We start from the raw sequence: 17,388 nt of genomic DNA on the forward strand, positions 1-17,388 counted from the left end.
TTGACCGAGTAGCCACGTCGCATACTGCATTCGTCGCACGCGTCGCACGCGTCACCTGCGTCGTCTGCATTGCCTCGGTTTCTCGACCGCGTTGTTCTTCGAGTCCTCTTCGAGTCCTCGACGAGCCCACGAACTACCCCTGAGTTATGTTACCCGGCTACTCTGCACTACGTTTGCTATATCTCACTATCTATTCATTATATCAGAACCTGATGAAATCAGGATCCTCCTGGCTATTTTCTTCTTCTTCTTCTTCTTCTTCTTCTTCTTCTTCTTCTTCTTCTTCTTCTTCTTCTTCAAGCATATCTGAATCAAATTCAGCGTCGTCGTCCCCGTCCTCGTCCTCGTCCTCGTCTTCGTCTTCGCTATAAAGATTAATAACGGCAGGCAGAGCACTTGGACGTGCATCCTCTTGCTCAAGATGTAATTTGACGTCAGCAAAGACATCAGCCGGTACCTCAGCCGACTGCACAAAGTCATCAGCGTACACCACTCCATCAGTCTCCTTACTCTTGCCCGCGCGCCGGACATGCATCAGCCTGCACTTGTTTTCGCCGCGCGGACACGTACCCGATTGCTCAAAGTCAGGACACTCAAACACGTGGCGCTTGTCGCACTTGTCGCCCGCATCGCAGTATCCCAACAGTGCAAAGTCGCGACAGACGAGTGTGCCTGGCGGGACGGTCATGTGTGTGTACTTACAGTTTGGGTTCGAGCAGTTGCCGCGCTGGAAGTGCACGCATAGAGGCGCGTTGTGCGGTGTTGCGTGATGCGAGAAATCGCAGTTGGGGTTTTGACACTTGTTGTGCAAGTACAGCTGGCATAACCTGACATGGTCCGGGTCATGAGTATACCTACACGATAAACCTCGAGCGCATTTGCCTAGTTAGTGTTAGCATGAGACTCCATGGTAAACGTCAGAGGTATAAACCGGTAAGAGTGAAATATCGACATGGCTCGTCAATAGACTTGCGATCCCTATCTGTTAGTATGTTCGGCGGGTGTGAGCACACGTACCTTGCTTTCGACTTGACGATTCCTCTTCTCCACAAGTTTCCATTCCTACTTCGTAAAAACGTAACTCCATTCACAACCGCACGTTTTGGCGCGTCTTGATTCCCGAGCCTGATGAGCTTGCTTCCGCCTTTCTTGACCGCGTACTGGACACCGTCAATCTCTACCTGGTCCATCTGAGCCATGGTCTTGAGCCTTGCGGACTCTTTCTCTGCTTTGTTTCGTCGAGAGACCTGGATTGCTTTTGAGCGAGCAGAGGCCAAGTCGGTGTAGATGTCGGTATTGATGAGTTGCATGTGCCGATCATTCTTCTTGACGAACTTCGATGATTCAGACTCGATACTTGGTGACGACTGGTGAAGTACAAGAGTACGGTTGCGTATGGTATGTGTACGAGGCACTACTCTTCCTCTACTTGCTCTAGATCTGTACGGTCTTCCTCGAGATGTGTGAAGGGCGTTTGTCTTGTGCCTGTTTATAGCGCCTACGTCTTAGCAAGCTCTGTATGAGTAGAAGACTTACCTGCTAAAGAAGCAATTTGCTGGAGCAATTCAGAGTCTGACATGGTGATGATTGTGTGTGATTGTGACGCTGCCGTGTACATTGTGTATATATATGTACAATACCCTTGCGCTTACACATTTTACTATGGCGACCACTACATGCTACGCAATCACAGAATAGCTCATTGAACACTTCGTATATAAGTAGTTATATGTCTATCGAACAATTCACACCGTACAGGCATTTCCATTTGGTAGAATGGGTTTTTAAGTACGTAATCAGCGTACAGCTCGTAAATACGCCTGACTATTGTGTCTGGACTGTGTTGTCGTGGATCTGATATAAGGAGGAACTTTGTGCCTGTTCAGTTAGTAGACGTATAGACGCACAGAGCGCAAAAGAGGACTGACCGGTGACGGTTTGAAAACACTGTAATCTGAACGTATCGGTTTCTAATACCTGAATGCCCGAGGATGAGGGTATTGGAGATATTCTGGTTGTAATTGCGTGTACGCTGTGACTATGATGAGCATTGACTAGACAGTATGGTTGCAGAACACGTACGCATGGAATGTGCCTGCAAAGACGAGATAGTCGTTGGAAGACAGTTTCTGCAGTCCATCGTTGAAATCACGCTGCGTAGTACTGTGAGTTTATGTGTGGTTACGTAATGATGCCTTATATAGAGTTACCTGATATATGAGCCCTGCTGCTTTATTAAGAATATACAGCGAGTACACTGTCATTCTGCCTATTCGATGCTATACCGCTGCTGTCTATTCTACACAGTGCTGTCTATTCGCACAGTGCTGTTTGATGCGCAAAGGGTGTAAATAGGGTAAGGGTATCACGCTGTAGATGCCTGTGAGTACTACTAGCTAGTACTACTACACTCATAGAATGGCGACAAGAAGACCAAGAAGATTGAACGGAATAATTGAAGATGTCGACGCTTCAATTCTTAAACTTGGGCCTGAATTTGAAGTTAGGCAGGTCTCGAATGAAGGAATTGAAACGCCGTTAATCGCCTTGAATCTGTCTGAAGCCAGACTGCTTATGATTGCCGCCATGCGACAAAGGAAACGAGAGTTGAACGGGCAAGAATATGACGATATCGAGATTGAAGAGGACGAGTTGTCGTCTAATGAGTATGCAATCATGCGCCTGTTGGACATGTTAACACGTCTAATATTATTAGAATAGTGAGAAAGACTCAGGAATATCTCACGACGTTTTCACGGTTTAGAGATGAAGAGACTGTTTCTGCTGTTGAACATTTACTGAAATCGCCCGAGAATGCGAACCTTCACCCGTTCGAAATAGCCCAGTTAGGTAATACTGATGATATATATATATATATGTATACGTATATATACATATGTCGACATCGTATTAACAAACAGGATCATTGTCTTGCGAAGACTCTGAAGAAGCAAAGACGCTTATTCCGAGGTAACTGTTTACACGATGTTCATGTATATAATACTAACTAACTCCAGCCTGCTAAACAAGAAATCTGACCAAGAACTGCAGGCGCTACTAGACAATGTATGTGACTGTATAGTGCTTATGTCATAAACTAATGAGCAGCTGCGACGATTCGGATGATTTAATGTATTATGTAATATTTGTACAATATTCTAGTGCCTATTTTATAGTGCGTAGAGCGTACAGTCTCTACTGTACTACGTAGTTGTACTACCTGTACTAGTACAGTGCGTATATGGTGTCGAGTGAGCGTAGGTAGGCGTACACGTATCACCATGGATAACCTCCCCAGAGTAAGTCTGGACGACGGCCCTGCTTTCGATGATGATTTCGACCAAGACGGACCTCGTCCAGCAAGTTTTACAGGTCTTACAGGTCTTACAGGCCTTTCAAGTCTACGAATCACAAACTTCGACGACCATGACGACGTTCACGTCGCTCAACTGGCGTACGTCGCAAAGCCAACTGTACAGGACGACAGCGCTGTCGACGTCTCGGTCCAGTCTGACGAACTGCCATCGGTCGTCATCAGAGACGCCTCGCCGTTGCTAGACTCACCTCAACATACTTCAGACGCACCGCCTACTCCGCGTACAGTCATCCACTTGAACGACCCAAACAGTGTCATTGGTCTCGACGAAACCAACGCACCCACTGGCGTTCAGGCAGAACCCCAAAGCCCAAGCAAACGACACAGACTAAGCAACGCATTCAAAGACAAATTCAGACTCCGGTCGTCCTCCACGTCGTCTCACAAATCCGGCCGCAGCAGAAGCAACTCGGAAGTCAAATCAGTTCACGTATCGGACTCATCTCAAACCACAGACTGGGAAGCCAGGGCAATAGAACTGGCATCGACCGAACGCACACTTGATAGCACAGTCTCAACCGTGTCGACCAGCTCAAGTAAGCCGTCACAGTACCGCAAACCGATGCTTGAGGCCGAACTACAAGAAGCCATCGCGCTCTACGAAAGCGGCAATCTTGCAGACTCCTCGCGGATACTGTGCAAGCTGGCAGACCCAAACACGACAAACAACGCACTGGCCCAAGTTCTCTACGGTCTTGCACTACGACACGGCTGGGGGGTCGAACGAAACCCGGAAGAAGCCATAGTGTACCTCCGGCTAGCGGCGGCCAGGTCGGCCGAAATCGAACGCGACGCAGCAGCCACCGGTACCGAGCTGAAGAGGGCCAGGGGAGAGCTAACGTTAGCCATTTTTGAACTTGCAAACTGCTTTAGGTACGGTTGGGGCGTGGAAATTGACGCTGTCGCTGCAAAGCATTACTACGAAGTCGCCGCAAACATGGGCGACCCTGACGCAATGTCAGAGACGGGTACGTGTTGTACGTAGTGCGTGACGTAGTAGTGACTAACGCATATAGCGTGGTGTCTACTTGAAGGATTCGGGTGCAAGAAAGACAAGTACATGGCCGCTCAGTTCTATAGAATGGCAGAAAAGGCAGGCAAACAAGAAGTAGGACAGTCTTGGATATGGTATGTCTTGACTCTAAATCGAATGAACTAACATTTCAGGAAGGACAAATACAATGAACAAACAGAAAATCGCAAGTTATTTCGTCGCAAGTGATCTCATTATCATGATAGTAAGATATATATATATATACAGAATATAGTAGTAGTCATCATTCTTTAACAGCTTTAAGCATTCTCGTTCTCCTCTCTCTTCCTTCACGATTATTCTCTCGTCGTCTATTTAATCGTGCTTGGTGTAAACACTTATTCACGTCCTCGCTCATATTATTGCACTTGAACTGCTTCCCAAAGAAGTTCAGCTTAGCATGACACTCATTCAACGCATTAATGACGTCGGAACAGTCTACTCATTAGTACATAATTCCGTAACAACTCACCTGCTCACTCACCTACCCACTGTGGGTCTTCGAGATTTGGGTGCATCTTGTCTCTTCGTGACCCGACAATGTCTTATGTACAAGTGGTATTATACTGTAATTACAGAGGGTATTGTACTAGTTAGTACTGAGGGTCTAGTACTGTATCATGCACTACGTCGACGCATCCTCTTCACGACTAGACGAGACGAGACGAGACGAGACGACGACAAGACAAGACAAGACGAGACGACGACAAGACGAGACAAGAAACAGCACAAATGGACAACAAACGACAATCAGGTTCGTCGACATGTTACACGCAAATTGACACATAAAATACTAACAAATATTAGAATTGCAATCTCAATACAACAACTACAAATCCTCTCTCCAGCAACTCTCGTCTAAAATCGGTGAACTCGAGTCTGAATCCGACGAACATAAACTCGTGCTAGATACATTACTTCCACTCCCACCAACCCGGAAGTGTTTCCGCATGATTGGTGGCGTACTGGTCGAACGAACCGTGTCTGATGTTATTCCTGCTCTTCAACAAAACCAGCAAGGTGTTGAAAGTGTGCTAGACCAGCTTATGAAGGAGTATAAGAAAACGGAAGATGAAATGAAGAAATGGCAAGTCAAAAATAAAGTCCAGGTCGTTCAACAATGATAACTATACAAATACACTCCTTCTCATACGTAGCATCGTCACTCATTCATTCACTACACACTCGCTTTCCGGACCCCTTTCGCTTCGCCAAACACTCGCACGCTTCCAAACCTCGCATCCCGCTCAACAACTCCTCTCTCAACCTCCTTCTCAAGCATCTCATTCGAGATCCCATACTTATTCCACTTCACCACCGGCGCACGCACTATGCTTTGCATCCCCGGCGCACCCTCAACTCTCCCTTCTGAACGTAATTTCTCAATAAACGATCCCGGATCCTCAACCGCACCGCTCTTCAATCTCTGCAACGTAGCTATATCCCGTGCCGCATTCTCCCGCTGCGAATTCAATAACTCAAGTGTAGATGTCAACGCAATGTAGTCCGTATTGGTCGCCAAATCAAGCTCAACCTTCACACCACCTTCTCCCCCGTCCTCCTCATCCTCATCTCGGCTCTCAACATTAACCGCACTCGCAGCTCGCTCTTTAGACCGCGTAGTCACCGGCGTCACTGGCGGTAACCCGGCAAGTGCTATCCGCCGTGACATCGACATCTGGCTCTTACTACGGTCGTAATACCCTCGTCCAACTCCAATATCGTGAACCGCTTGTTCGGACGCTACAAGCGCGGCCTTCTCGTCCATAATCGCTTGCTCGCTGCGCTCAAAATCATCCATCTTGCGCATCTCATCTGCTTCTCTACTTTCGCCTCATTTATATTTGAAGTACCCTAACCCAATGCCACGAAACCCACTTCTCCACATTACAAATATATACGAATGTATTAATTAAACTCCGACTTCTCAATATGCTCCATTATTCTCATACCCAATCCCGTTCCCAGGTGGCATTCCGTCGTCCAACCCTGACGTGTCCATCATTCCCGCCTCGGGCGTCATCCCAGGCGTCAGTCCGGGCGTCAGTCCTAACCCAGCAGCCATGCCACCCTCCCACCCCATCACAGGCACGACATGGTTCAACATCGAGCTCGGCATCACGTCACCTGGACCACCACTCGCACTGACTGAGTTCCATGTCGTCGGGTTCGTATCCATGCCTTGCATAAATATATCCCACTCCTCCCAGTTCATCGCATGCGACACTTCGTTCTCTGGTGACTGCGTCATCAGCATCAAGTTTGCGGTAGTTAACACTTGCCCTTCAGGCGACACGGTCCCGCTCGGTCCCGCAACGGCTACCGCAGCAGCAGCAGCCGCTGCACTCACATCCGGACGCGCTGTACTCTTTGCCATCGTCATCCCGTTCCCATGTATCGAGTCCAAAAATATCGCACCCGGATTCCCAGACTCACTCACACTCGTCATCGCAGCAGGAGGACTCGCATACACCTGCTGCAACCACTGCGGGTCCGGCAACCGCCGCAACCGAAACGGCGCGTCTATGTAAATCTCGTCCTCCTCAGGCAAAAACGTCACATCGTACCCGTCGCTGTCACCATTCATCCCGACCGCCATTGCCTGGCTCTCAACCGCAGCCACAGGCGATGTGATGTCAGCCTGCTGCATCGCAAACTCGAGCTCTCCGCCGTCGTCTCGAAACGCGTCGTGGTCTTCATCATACAGCAGTAAATGCCGCCGCACTGAACTCATGTTCGACTGCACCTTCGCCCGCTCCTCCGGACTCAGCTTCTCGGTCTCGTGAAATCGCTCGAGCAAACCAACAATCAGACCGTGCTTCTTGGACGCAGCCATATCATGCTTCCCAATCTCCTCATGGATCCGCTGACACGCGTCCACGGCGTCCCGCACGGTCTGCCGCTGAAACACAGACATCGAGTCCATGTTCGTGTACAGCTCAACGCATAACATTATACACGCGTGGAAGAAATGATTGATCATCAACCCGTCCGTGAACCACGAAAACAACCGCAACGTGTCCTGCGCTGCAGGCGAAGTGTATAACCAGCTTTGCCGCCGCAGGATCTGCAGCGACGCATCCATGCACTCCTCCTTACTCCGCTTGTACCGCACGTTCTCGTCCGCCCGGGCAGCAAACGGTCGGTGCAGCACAATCAGCGCCTTGCGAAACTGCAAGTCAAGCAAACACCGCTGCATGATGATGTGCGCAGGGTCAAACGCGTTGGAACTTTCCGGCGGAACTCGAAGGTACTCTGGACACCCGGCATACGTGGCCCGCAGCTCCGCGTCATGAGACAAAATCGTGTCGTAACTCGGCCGCGGCTTCAACGAATACGTGCCCGACACTATCCGACACAACACGTTCGCGATCCGCGAGTGACACAGCAAAAATGTCAGGTTCGTGCCCAGCTCCCACGGCCGCGCGTCCGGTAACACTTGCATCTCAGGACTGATATCAGTGTCGTCGACATTCAACGGCAACCGCACATCATGCTCACCAGCCCTGATGGTCAACGGCAGGCCCTCGTTGACCGAAAACAAAACGTCCAGTGACGTGACTACACACCATATCTGCCGTCTGATCTCGGCCTCGAAAGGCATTATATTAAACCATTTCGGATCCCGATGCAGTCCCTAGCCCCGCGTCAGCTTCATTTTCTCACACATCCAATCACAAACTCACCATTGACTGTGCCAACCGTATTAACAACCCAACCGCAACCCACGTTCGATTCATCCAATTCCCATGCACCGACCCTCTGGTCTCAACCATGATCCACAGCGTCAACGTCCGGATGATGACAATGCTGCCCTTCAACATAAACTTTCCTTGTACCAAGCAAACCTCCGTCGCGTTCTGCCAAGCGCGCCACGTGTCTAATTCATTTACTTTAAACGGCTCAGGTGCATCGTTTTCTCGGTACGATTGAAGCGCGATCGCAAGCATCGACAACAACATCCCAATCCATATAACACTCGTATCATCAGGCGAGCTCCAGAACCGCGCATACTCGTCCTCGAACGAAGGCTTGTGAACAATGTGGTAGATGGGATCAAAAAAATCAAAATATCGATACACCAAAACGTCGCAATCTGCTTTGCTTGGCAACAGCCCAAGAATATCTGATCGCTCTACTTTTTGTGTCGTCGTGAACGGAAAATCGCTTTCCTGCAATAAACTGATGCATTTTCGATACTGTCCTTCGCCACCGGATTCACTCCAATGTTGCCTATTGGCTTCAAACAACGCTCTAACTTCACTCAGCTAAATTCATTAGCATCACACTTTTAAGTCAGCACACATTTACCAACCTCATTAAGGAGTGCACCCCAGTGCGTTTCGCCATGATACATAGCCATACCATTCCGGTCAAGCTTCATCATGCCAAGCGATTCTCGCACAGCATCAACGTCTGGAGCAAGTTCACCTGTTGAAAGCTGTCGATGCCGCTGTTGATTTATTATGCCTTCATCGCTTCTGGGACTTTCTGATTCTGCACCTGAGCTATGCATAAGTCTACATCGTTGTCAGACATTGAATCATCTCTCCACCAGAATACATACCCTAACACTAAGCTTTCTAGTTTATCTAATCGATTCTGCAACTCGACACCGGTAGCGCGTTTAGTCATATTTGTCGCACCATTCACAAAAGAAGACTCAGGCAAACCTTGCTGAACCGCAGCCCGGACCGCGGAGTGCGCTCCATTATTTCCCATCAAATAAACACACCCGCCTTCGTCTCCACGCTTGACACAATTCTCGCACGGATGGCCACGGTTGCATTTCAGTTTCCGCTGCCTACAGAAATTGCACGATAGCGGCACCCGGTTACGTTTGCGTACAATCTTGTGATCCTGCGACGCTGATGAATTGGATTGCGGCATGTGAGGCGGCGATAGACTTAATGGCGAAACGTGTGACCGTTGAGAAACTGGAGATTTGCTCAAGACTGGATTCATTTTATTTGTGATTTGAAATTGAGTATCCAGTGAATGAGCAACCCTTAAATGATTTGCGTTAGACACTTAAAGGCAAGCTAATCAATATAGACATGAAAGAGCAATCACGAATCAAATTGATTAAAAAGAGTGATTTGAAGAAAGAACTGGAGTCTCTTCTGATCGAAAAAATGTTCTTTGAATTGACACGACCGAGCGATGATTGAAATCGGAAGTGTACTCTTTGTTAATGCTCTATATCTAGTATAATTTTTAGTTCAGTCATACTAATACGTAACAAATCATTCAAAATGTGAAATCAAAAAGAAGCTGTACAATCCAGGCCGCCACCAGTCTCCAATTGTACTAAAATAGAATGAATGAATAAACAAAAACTTACACCAAATAACTTATGTAATCAAATATTAAATAACGCCCTTTTCCTGTTTACTTTAAAGACTTTTTTAGATTTGAAGTTCACGCTTGAACTGTGCGTAACATTCAAAGCTTGGAATAAAAAAGCCTGAAAGTGGGAAGATTGAACCAGGGGCGAATGAGCGAGTAATAAATGTGAACAGACCAAACCTTATTTTAACTTACTTATAATAATAATAAGGTTTATATGTGGTGGTTAGCTAATAATGCTTAGTCATTAGTTCGAGTTACGTCTGAATCTCACAAATATCTCTTTGTTTAGTTTCCCTTACTCTTTACAATATTCATTTTTAAGTATTTCAGCTTAAACCTCTCGAGATGGGAATTAAATACAAAGACAAAGGTCAAAGTAAGGATTGGAGGGTCTACAGCTCTAAAATGTCTTACATCTGCCATATAGAAGTCCTCACCAAAGATCTTTTCATCCACAGCCTGGTCTTTCCTTTTCTTAGTCTTCAGTGCCGATGCCTCAACTGAGCTAGTCTGTTCAAAATTGATGAGCAAGACTTCATTGGTCGACGGGCGTACAACGATGCTACGAATTCGCACGCCGTTATGCACAACACCTAGCTCATGAGCCTTGAGAGCCTGCAAAATTGAAGGCTTTAGCGCTTCTTCGTTCCATTTCTTTTAGCAATAACAATTGTGGCCTAAAAGAGTAACTTTGAACGTAATGCCTCGAGGAAAAATATATATCGCGAATCCCATCGTCAGGTGTCTGTGTTGACTGTTTCGTCAAAAGTTTCTTAAATTGTTAATGGCTAATTGGGTGCATGGTCTCTTTTCCGCCGGCTTGTCGAGAACGGGAAAAACCATTGAGATGCTGCTTTACATTTGGACACTGATGATCCAAAACATCATCTTTGACTAGCTCGTCGAGGCCCGCTCGGGTTCAGTATGTCTTTGTACTAATCCATGACACGCCACTTCTCTCGTATACTCGGCCGCCAACAATGATGCCTGCACGACCTGCACTGTCGCTTCTAATCTTCTTACTATTCTTGACTTTCAAACCTGTCTAGTATAGTGTTGTTTGACCCGGAACACGCGTTTGACCCATTATCCAACTTATCATTGAAGTTGGATAATGAGTCAAGCTGTTACTGCTTGGCTCATATCGCGAATACGCCGATGCGTGATGTGGCGTCTGATGCTTTTTCCGCAAAGTCCACTACATTATTTCTAAGCAGTTTTTCAGTGTAAGGGTAGTCAGTTGTAAGCAGTATACATTACCAATGTCTGGCCATACGGTAGCGTACGTAACAGCACCTAACCCTGGAATTTGGACACTTCGTGTTAATCGAACGCTAAACTGACCTACACTCACTCCCCAAACAACGCCATCCGTCATGGTGGTGCTACGTAGAAAGAACAGTGCGTCACTGGAGAAAAATGACTATAATATTATAGTAGCTTAAACAATGTAAATAATGGGTCAGTTGCTCTGACCTTGATTTTCTCCAGAAAGATTTGTTACTTTAGTTTACGAGTGTGAACTACTTACTGCGGTTTATAGTTATATTTTGAGTGTGAAGTACCACAAGTTGTAATTATATTTAATCACAGTTATATTTATTACTATCGGCTTTCACTCTGACCGTTTAAACCCTTTTCGCTGTCTTGGACCCTTTAACATTGTATCCAAAGTAGCCCGGCTCTCAGGCTTTTGAATCCAAGTTTTCTCGGATCTGATCACCTTAGATCGCTCCTTGCAATCAGACTGTTTCTTCTTCCTTGACAAATCTAACGCCATACATAACGGCAACGCGCTAGGATACGGCCGCGCTCAGACGTGTGTCATTCTATTGCCTATAACACCAGCGACGATTGGGCAGTGAAAGAGTAATGTGTAAAGCAGAGTTCGAAGATATCCGCATCCTTATACAAATACAAGTCAAGTGCTACAAACACCATGAAACTGTAACCATTATTTCGTGCCTTTATCACCATCGCACCAGTTGGACTGCACATTCATTGGGCCTGGCAAAAAGACGACAGGCTTGAAGAAAGAGTGAAGTGCGGACGAGTGTCTTTAAGTTTTTTGACGTACATTAATAAGGTTTATCCCTTAATCTTAATACTCTGCTTTTTACTTCGTTTCTTGCTTTGTTGCTGAACCGCAAATTTAGCACGATCGTTTGTTCTTTGTGTATTCTAGTTTTAGCTATGTTTCAATTTAATGTCGAAAGTAATAATAATGGTACAAGCACAGGTATAAGCATTCTAGTAGCGTTAAGCTTTGAACTTAATTTGAAACGGTACACATTTTTCAAGCCGCATAGCTAGAGTTTAGAGCCTTTACATATATAGCAGAGAGATGCGCTGGAAAAGAAAGTGTGGTCGATGAGGCAGAATCAAGTGTAGCCTCGGTGACCCTATAATACAGGTTTACCCTGCTGTGGGAACAGTCTCACACTCTTGTTCTGAACATGGCATCTCCTAATTACTCCAATGTACTCACAAATTCTCTCCTTATTAAACCTATAAGACTTAGAAATTTATATACAGAAAGTCATCGTCTTCAAAAAATCATTAAAACTACTTTCAATTGTGCTTTACTCCGACTAATGCTGCTCCTCCATTGTCTGCTCACTAAAACTCTGTCCTAGTTTAAGGACCCACTTGCCTAACTCCGTCGCACTTTTGACGCTCACCAAATGCGTACCTGAATTGGCGTAGATTGCAAAAACATGCGGCCGCTGAAGTGAGTCTAGTATTTCCGGGTGTATACCCAGCCGGCAATTGGTAACATTGATTGCCATCATTTCCTGCATCTCTGGCAAACTGTACACGTGTAGATACGGCCTTCGAAATTCAAGATACCGCTTTTGCCACGACTGCATCGCGTCATCCGGCATCTCGGTATAGCCTTCCTTCACAATTACAGAACTCTTTTGCACTTGCCGCACATCGGCAACAAACTTTGGCGTCGATGGAGACTTACCCATGAACAACAAAGACGCCGTCGACGTGCTCCCGCGACGGTCAATTCCTCGCCAAAGATTGATTGACTTTCGTAGCAGCTCAGTCTGCTCTTCGGTATATGGTTCGTCAGACGACTCGACATCTGTCACTTCCGTGTAACTTAGAACCGTCTTAGACTGGTCAAGCTCGGCCCGTCTGATTTGTGCCAAATGCGCATAGTTGTACTGACTCACAAGCGATACACCTCTCGGCTTCCACGACCCCAAAACCTCCTCGCCATTGATGTACGAGTTCGAGACGTCCAACGGAGACGGGGCAGCTGCATTATACGGCCGAAGCTGGACGTGAAACAACGCGACATACGAGTGCACAATCCGGCTAGACGCCAACATAAGCGACAGACGCGACGGCGCACGTGCAGACCGGCCTTGCATGATACCAACCAGGTTCGTCGTGAATTCAACCGGCGACGTGATTGACGGTGCCGCAATCTGCCAGCTCACACTCATCACAATCTTGTACTTGTCCGTCGTGGTCCGATCTAAAAATACCGAACTGTGTGCGCTAGAGTCCCACTGCCCGACCGCAGTCACAGTCCTAGTCCCGTCTGCGTTGGCAATAGTCTTAGGCTTCGCGATCAGCCGGAGCTCGACCTTATCAACTTTGCTCTGTGGCTCGTGAAGACCTCCTTTTGGATCAATCAAGCGGACATCGCTGACCGAGATTCGTGAAATATCGCTCCAATCAAAACTGTCACCAGACGAATGCGTAATCGACAACCGGATCCGCTTCTGTACCCCGATGTGTAAACAAAGTAACCCCTTGTCGTCGTTATACGCCCGCATAATGTCAACTGGCTCGTAAACGCCTGCGTCCGACAACTCAAGCACCTCGAGTTTGACAAATGCGTCATGATGCGCCGTCAGCGAAGGCTTGTCCGCGTTCTGCGGTTCTTGTAGAAACGCAGCTGAGTCTTCCTGAATGTCGTCCCAGCTCTGAAGCATCTCGAGATGCGTAGCGCTGACTCTAGCAAAAATCTTAAGCTGCAACAACGTCGAATGGATCCCGCGATACATCATCGGATGATAGAAGTGCGTGCCGATGCTGATTGCATGTCTGCTGTCAAACACTAGCGCGCTGTCGCCAAACCCACTGACCCGATCGCTAGTAGAAACACCTCCTGGATACGTCTGGCCCTCTGGCAAAAAAATCTGCACATGCACTTCCGTAAATTCGCGTTCCGAAAACCCGGAAATCGATTTCAAGTGTGCGACAATTGCCCGCGTGTTGGATTTGTCGTCCTGCTCATCGTCGCGGCCAGGCTCCAACGCAATGTTGACAAGTCCAATCACACTCAACGTATGCGGCGAGATGATGTCGCACTGAAATTCAGTCTTGTGACCGTCAAGCACGCCGATCATCGGCACGTAGGCGTCGCCAATGTATGAATACTGCTGCACGAACGGATCCGCAAACGGGTTCATAATCTCAAGCCCGTGTAATTCAGAGTACATTGGAGACTCATTGTAGATGTTGCGCAACGCACGAACTCGGTACTCCAGCATCTCCAGCGATATAATTCTAATGACCGCATTCGCAAAATCCATCACCCGTACCGCAATACACGGCTTTAGCGCTCTTGTCAGCGCCAAATCTTCTTGCGGTTCAGAATTGTTCAACACCAAGTCATAAGATGACGCAGACACGAACCCGTCATCGACCACCGTGAACTGAAACTTAAGCCCGATGTCCATCTCAATACTCATGACCTGCGCCTCCTTAAGCAGCACGGCGTGTCTGTAAATGTCGTCCATCATCCGCAACGTGCCTTGCTGGCTCCAGATCGCAAACACCTTCTGCGCAATCAGTTTCTCGTCCTGATTCAGTTCGGGCTTCCGCTTCATCACGAATGGCGGTGGAGACTTCAAAGACATCCGACTCCGGATCTCGTCAAATGAATCCAGGTCGGTCGTTGACGTGTGCGACATTGACGGCAACAACGTCATGCTTTCACGCAACTTGCTCTCGAAATCAATCCGCTGCCCGTCTAATCGCCCGCGCAAGTCGTTGACTTTGCTCTTCAAGCTGTCTGAGCGCGAATGGTCAAATGTTTGCGATCCGTTCATATGCAGCACAAACGGGTCTTCAGATTCCGAAACAGAATCATTATAAAGTTTTCGACCGCGTGACGCAAGAGGAGACGTGGATATCACAGACTCACCGTCATCGTAATACGACATGGATGATTCCGGACGATTTTTCCTACTAGATCGTATCTTCTGCATCTCATCAAACAGCTTATCAAGCTCCTCGTCCGTTAGCGCAGAGATGTTAGCGCTCGGGTCCGAACCAAGATACGTTCTCGCAGCTTCCATCCGCGCAAACGACCAATCGCCAACGACTCTGTCTTCTTCGCTCTCGGGTAACGCAGGAGTTACTGACCGCACGCTGACTTCCTCAAACGATGGGAAGTCAACGTAGTCCGAAGTGGCCGAGTCTTTGCCGGTCGTGTCCTGCGAGTCAGACCGCCGTAGAACTACTGACTCCTCATGAGTATGCCGACGTTCAACCTTGTGTTTTGCCGGCGGCACGGTCGTAGAACTACGTCGGGCTTGCAGCGCCTCCTGTGGATGGTTGAACCGGAAGATATGAAAGTCACCGAGAATGACTCGGTCACCTGAATGCAACCTTCGTGGGTCCTTCAGCCTAACACCGTTCACCATAACAGCCGCCTTCTCGTTTGGAGATATGGTCACCACACCATCGTCATTGTCAAACGTGCAATGATCAGTCTGGATTTTGCTGCCGTGCAATCTGATTTGCGCCGTCGTGCTACTGTCAGCATTCCCAACTTTAGTGCTCCCGGGTTTAATGTTGTAAACCAAACATTCGGCAAGCAACGGGTCGTCACTTAGATTCACAAGATATGGCGAGGTCTTGGGTGTATGTAGCCCAACAAAGTCTTTTTCAATATTGATTCCAAGCTCCTCCAACGCGGACTCGCGTTGTTTTTGAATCTCTCGCGTCATTGCTAGCCGTTCTTCCCAAGTCTGATTGACCTCGAGCAGCAATTTTTCAGAATACTGCAACTGTTCTGCAATCTCGGCCCGAGTCACTTTCCGAACAGTCCCGTCCGGCGCTGTGAATGAGACTAAATCCGTTGCCGGCGCTGACTCAGTGTCGCCGTTGCTCTCAAGTTTGGCGTGCAAAACAGCTAGTTCAGCTTTAAGTTCGCGAATCAACTTTGCACTTGGGTCTTCGTTGACCACTGCGTGGTTCTTGATTCGCTTGGCTGAGTCAGCGTACCGCAGCGTCGACGCTGTTTCTTCGTAGTTGATATCGGCAGGTGAGATTGTCGCCATCATGGCGGTCATTGAGTTTCCACCCAACGAGTCTTTGAGCAGCCATGTCAGGACCGAGTCGCGATACGGAATCACGGTAACGGCCTTACCGAGAGCGAGGTCAGCCAGAGATCTAATGACTCGGCCGAGCGTGGTCAGTGACTTGTTAATTTCTGCGCCTTCTTTCAGTCTACTCCCAGTCGCACCTGTCGCAGACGCGCGTTCGGATCCGGCCAAATCAACAAGCGATATTCGTGACATTTTTTCAGCATCCATATTGGTCTCATCATCATGCCACTTTTGAGTCAGCGTTAACGTAAACACGGCATGAGATCTCGACGACGTCTCATTCATGTTTGTCGCCGCCACTGTTCTCGCCTTGTTGCCTTCGTCCATCAATGCTTCGATTTCCTCAAACGACCGCACAATAAGACGCGACAAGTCTTCGACATACGGGCCAAGTGAAGGATGTTCTCGAACTCGCAAGTTTCCTTTATTTTTGGGGTTTAATAAGTCACGCACGCGTTCGTTGTAAATCTCAAGATAGGAGACTTCAACTGTGCATTGCATGTTCTCGCCCGACCCGTTCTGAGATATTCTGTTGAACAATTGTTGACAAATTCTTGGAATCACGCCCGGCTCATCTCTTGAACCTATCTGTACTGTAAGTAGGCACTAGATACAGTGCACCATACGTACCATTGAATATGATTTGCCTGAACCTGTCTGTCCGTATGCAAAGATACAGTTGTTAAATCCTTTGAATGCATTATCCAGTAACGGTAGTCCGAGATCTTTGAACACTTGATCCTGACCAGCTTACAACCATTAACCAACGCCTTCTATAAACCAACATCTTCACCTACCAAAATGATCACTCTCAGAATCAAAGCTCCAGTAACTCTTATCGAACTTAAACGTCTTCTTCTTCAGACTAGAATCATGAGGAATCAACACAGTCTGATCTTGTTGCATTTGCACAGTACATTTTGCATTCCTTGCTCGTTCTTAAAACTGTTAACATGTTTGACATGGGATGTAATTATAGAGCATACCGCGATTATTGAATGGTCGGACACGTACAACCACCTTGATATTCCCTCCACCGGGATCTTCAGTTGCCATGCTAGGTCATAAAGTAGATTTGACGCTGTACTTATTATTTAATCTGGTATATCAGTCAGCACTACTTCTATCAGCGCATTAACACCATACGCTTTCGACCAGTCTCAAGCCGGCAATCGTTGTAGATCACGTAGTTTCAGTTTAGTATAATTGCTTACAGCTATAAGTTAAGCGAATAAATCCAGCACCTTTGGCAATTTCCTTCTTCC

General features: G+C 47.4%; 9 protein-coding genes across 9 annotated transcripts; 3 read left to right on the top strand and 6 right to left on the bottom strand.

Moving 5' to 3' along the window:
- Positions 1–202: 202 nt before the first annotated feature.
- On the bottom strand, positions 203–1,618 carry V1512DRAFT_247654 (uncharacterized protein; the record flags this gene model as incomplete). The annotated part of the gene is made up of 4 exons (XM_066914496.1): positions 203–882; positions 932–978; positions 1,018–1,498; positions 1,537–1,618. The coding sequence occupies 4 exons, from the start codon at positions 1,616–1,618 to the stop codon at positions 203–205; spliced, it is 1,290 nt and encodes a 429-aa protein (XP_066771627.1).
- Positions 1,619–1,697: 79 nt separating this feature from the next.
- V1512DRAFT_262618 (Sybindin-like protein) lies at positions 1,698–2,337 on the bottom strand (the record flags this gene model as incomplete). Its single annotated transcript, XM_066916332.1, has 4 exons — positions 2,211–2,337; positions 2,083–2,153; positions 1,929–2,032; positions 1,698–1,878 (listed from the first exon to the last, which is right to left on the bottom strand). Exons 1-4 carry the CDS (start codon positions 2,262–2,264, stop codon positions 1,700–1,702), a joined length of 408 nt encoding a protein of 135 aa, XP_066771628.1. The 5' UTR covers positions 2,265–2,337.
- V1512DRAFT_262620 (HRDC-like protein) lies at positions 2,314–3,170 on the top strand. Its single transcript, XM_066916333.1, has 5 exons — positions 2,314–2,666; positions 2,717–2,850; positions 2,922–2,970; positions 3,018–3,066; positions 3,109–3,170. Exons 1-5 carry the CDS (start codon positions 2,419–2,421, stop codon positions 3,124–3,126), a joined length of 498 nt encoding a protein of 165 aa, XP_066771629.1. The 5' UTR covers positions 2,314–2,418; the 3' UTR covers positions 3,127–3,170.
- A 47-nt stretch (positions 3,171–3,217) lies between these two features.
- On the top strand, positions 3,218–4,661 carry V1512DRAFT_262624 (uncharacterized protein). The gene is made up of 3 exons (XM_066916334.1): positions 3,218–4,344; positions 4,393–4,504; positions 4,544–4,661. The coding sequence occupies exons 1-3, from the start codon at positions 3,282–3,284 to the stop codon at positions 4,596–4,598; spliced, it is 1,230 nt and encodes a 409-aa protein (XP_066771630.1). The 5' UTR covers positions 3,218–3,281; the 3' UTR covers positions 4,599–4,661.
- On the bottom strand, positions 4,487–4,950 carry V1512DRAFT_262625 (uncharacterized protein). Its single transcript, XM_066916335.1, has 2 exons — positions 4,894–4,950; positions 4,487–4,847 (listed from the first exon to the last, which is right to left on the bottom strand). Exons 1-2 carry the CDS (start codon positions 4,925–4,927, stop codon positions 4,654–4,656), a joined length of 228 nt encoding a protein of 75 aa, XP_066771631.1. The 5' UTR covers positions 4,928–4,950; the 3' UTR covers positions 4,487–4,653.
- Positions 4,951–4,967: 17 nt separating this feature from the next.
- Positions 4,968–5,549, top strand: V1512DRAFT_262628 (Prefoldin beta-like protein). The gene is made up of 2 exons (XM_066916336.1): positions 4,968–5,163; positions 5,217–5,549. The coding sequence occupies exons 1-2, from the start codon at positions 5,142–5,144 to the stop codon at positions 5,531–5,533; spliced, it is 339 nt and encodes a 112-aa protein (XP_066771632.1). The 5' UTR covers positions 4,968–5,141; the 3' UTR covers positions 5,534–5,549.
- Positions 5,550–5,586: 37 nt separating this feature from the next.
- Positions 5,587–6,210, bottom strand: V1512DRAFT_253163 (uncharacterized protein; the record flags this gene model as incomplete). Its single annotated transcript, XM_066914739.1, has 1 exon — positions 5,587–6,210. One exon carries the CDS (start codon positions 6,208–6,210, stop codon positions 5,587–5,589), a length of 624 nt encoding a protein of 207 aa, XP_066771633.1.
- Positions 6,211–6,243: 33 nt separating this feature from the next.
- V1512DRAFT_238467 (fungal-specific transcription factor domain-containing protein) lies at positions 6,244–9,868 on the bottom strand. The gene is made up of 4 exons (XM_066914173.1): positions 8,977–9,868; positions 8,725–8,929; positions 8,096–8,677; positions 6,244–8,046 (listed from the first exon to the last, which is right to left on the bottom strand). The coding sequence occupies exons 1-4, from the start codon at positions 9,372–9,374 to the stop codon at positions 6,337–6,339; spliced, it is 2,895 nt and encodes a 964-aa protein (XP_066771634.1). The 5' UTR covers positions 9,375–9,868; the 3' UTR covers positions 6,244–6,336.
- Positions 9,869–12,352: 2,484 nt separating this feature from the next.
- On the bottom strand, positions 12,353–17,029 carry V1512DRAFT_207490 (uncharacterized protein; the record flags this gene model as incomplete). Its single annotated transcript, XM_066913407.1, has 3 exons — positions 12,353–16,711; positions 16,754–16,872; positions 16,921–17,029. 3 exons carry the CDS (start codon positions 17,027–17,029, stop codon positions 12,353–12,355), a joined length of 4,587 nt encoding a protein of 1,528 aa, XP_066771635.1.
- Between the last annotated feature and the right edge of the window lie 359 nt (positions 17,030–17,388).

Source organism: Lipomyces arxii, assembly GCF_038497795.1.
Source record: "Lipomyces arxii strain Phaff 12-163 unplaced genomic scaffold V1512scaffold_7, whole genome shotgun sequence".
Lineage (NCBI taxonomy): Eukaryota > Fungi > Ascomycota > Lipomycetes > Lipomycetales > Lipomycetaceae > Lipomyces > Lipomyces arxii.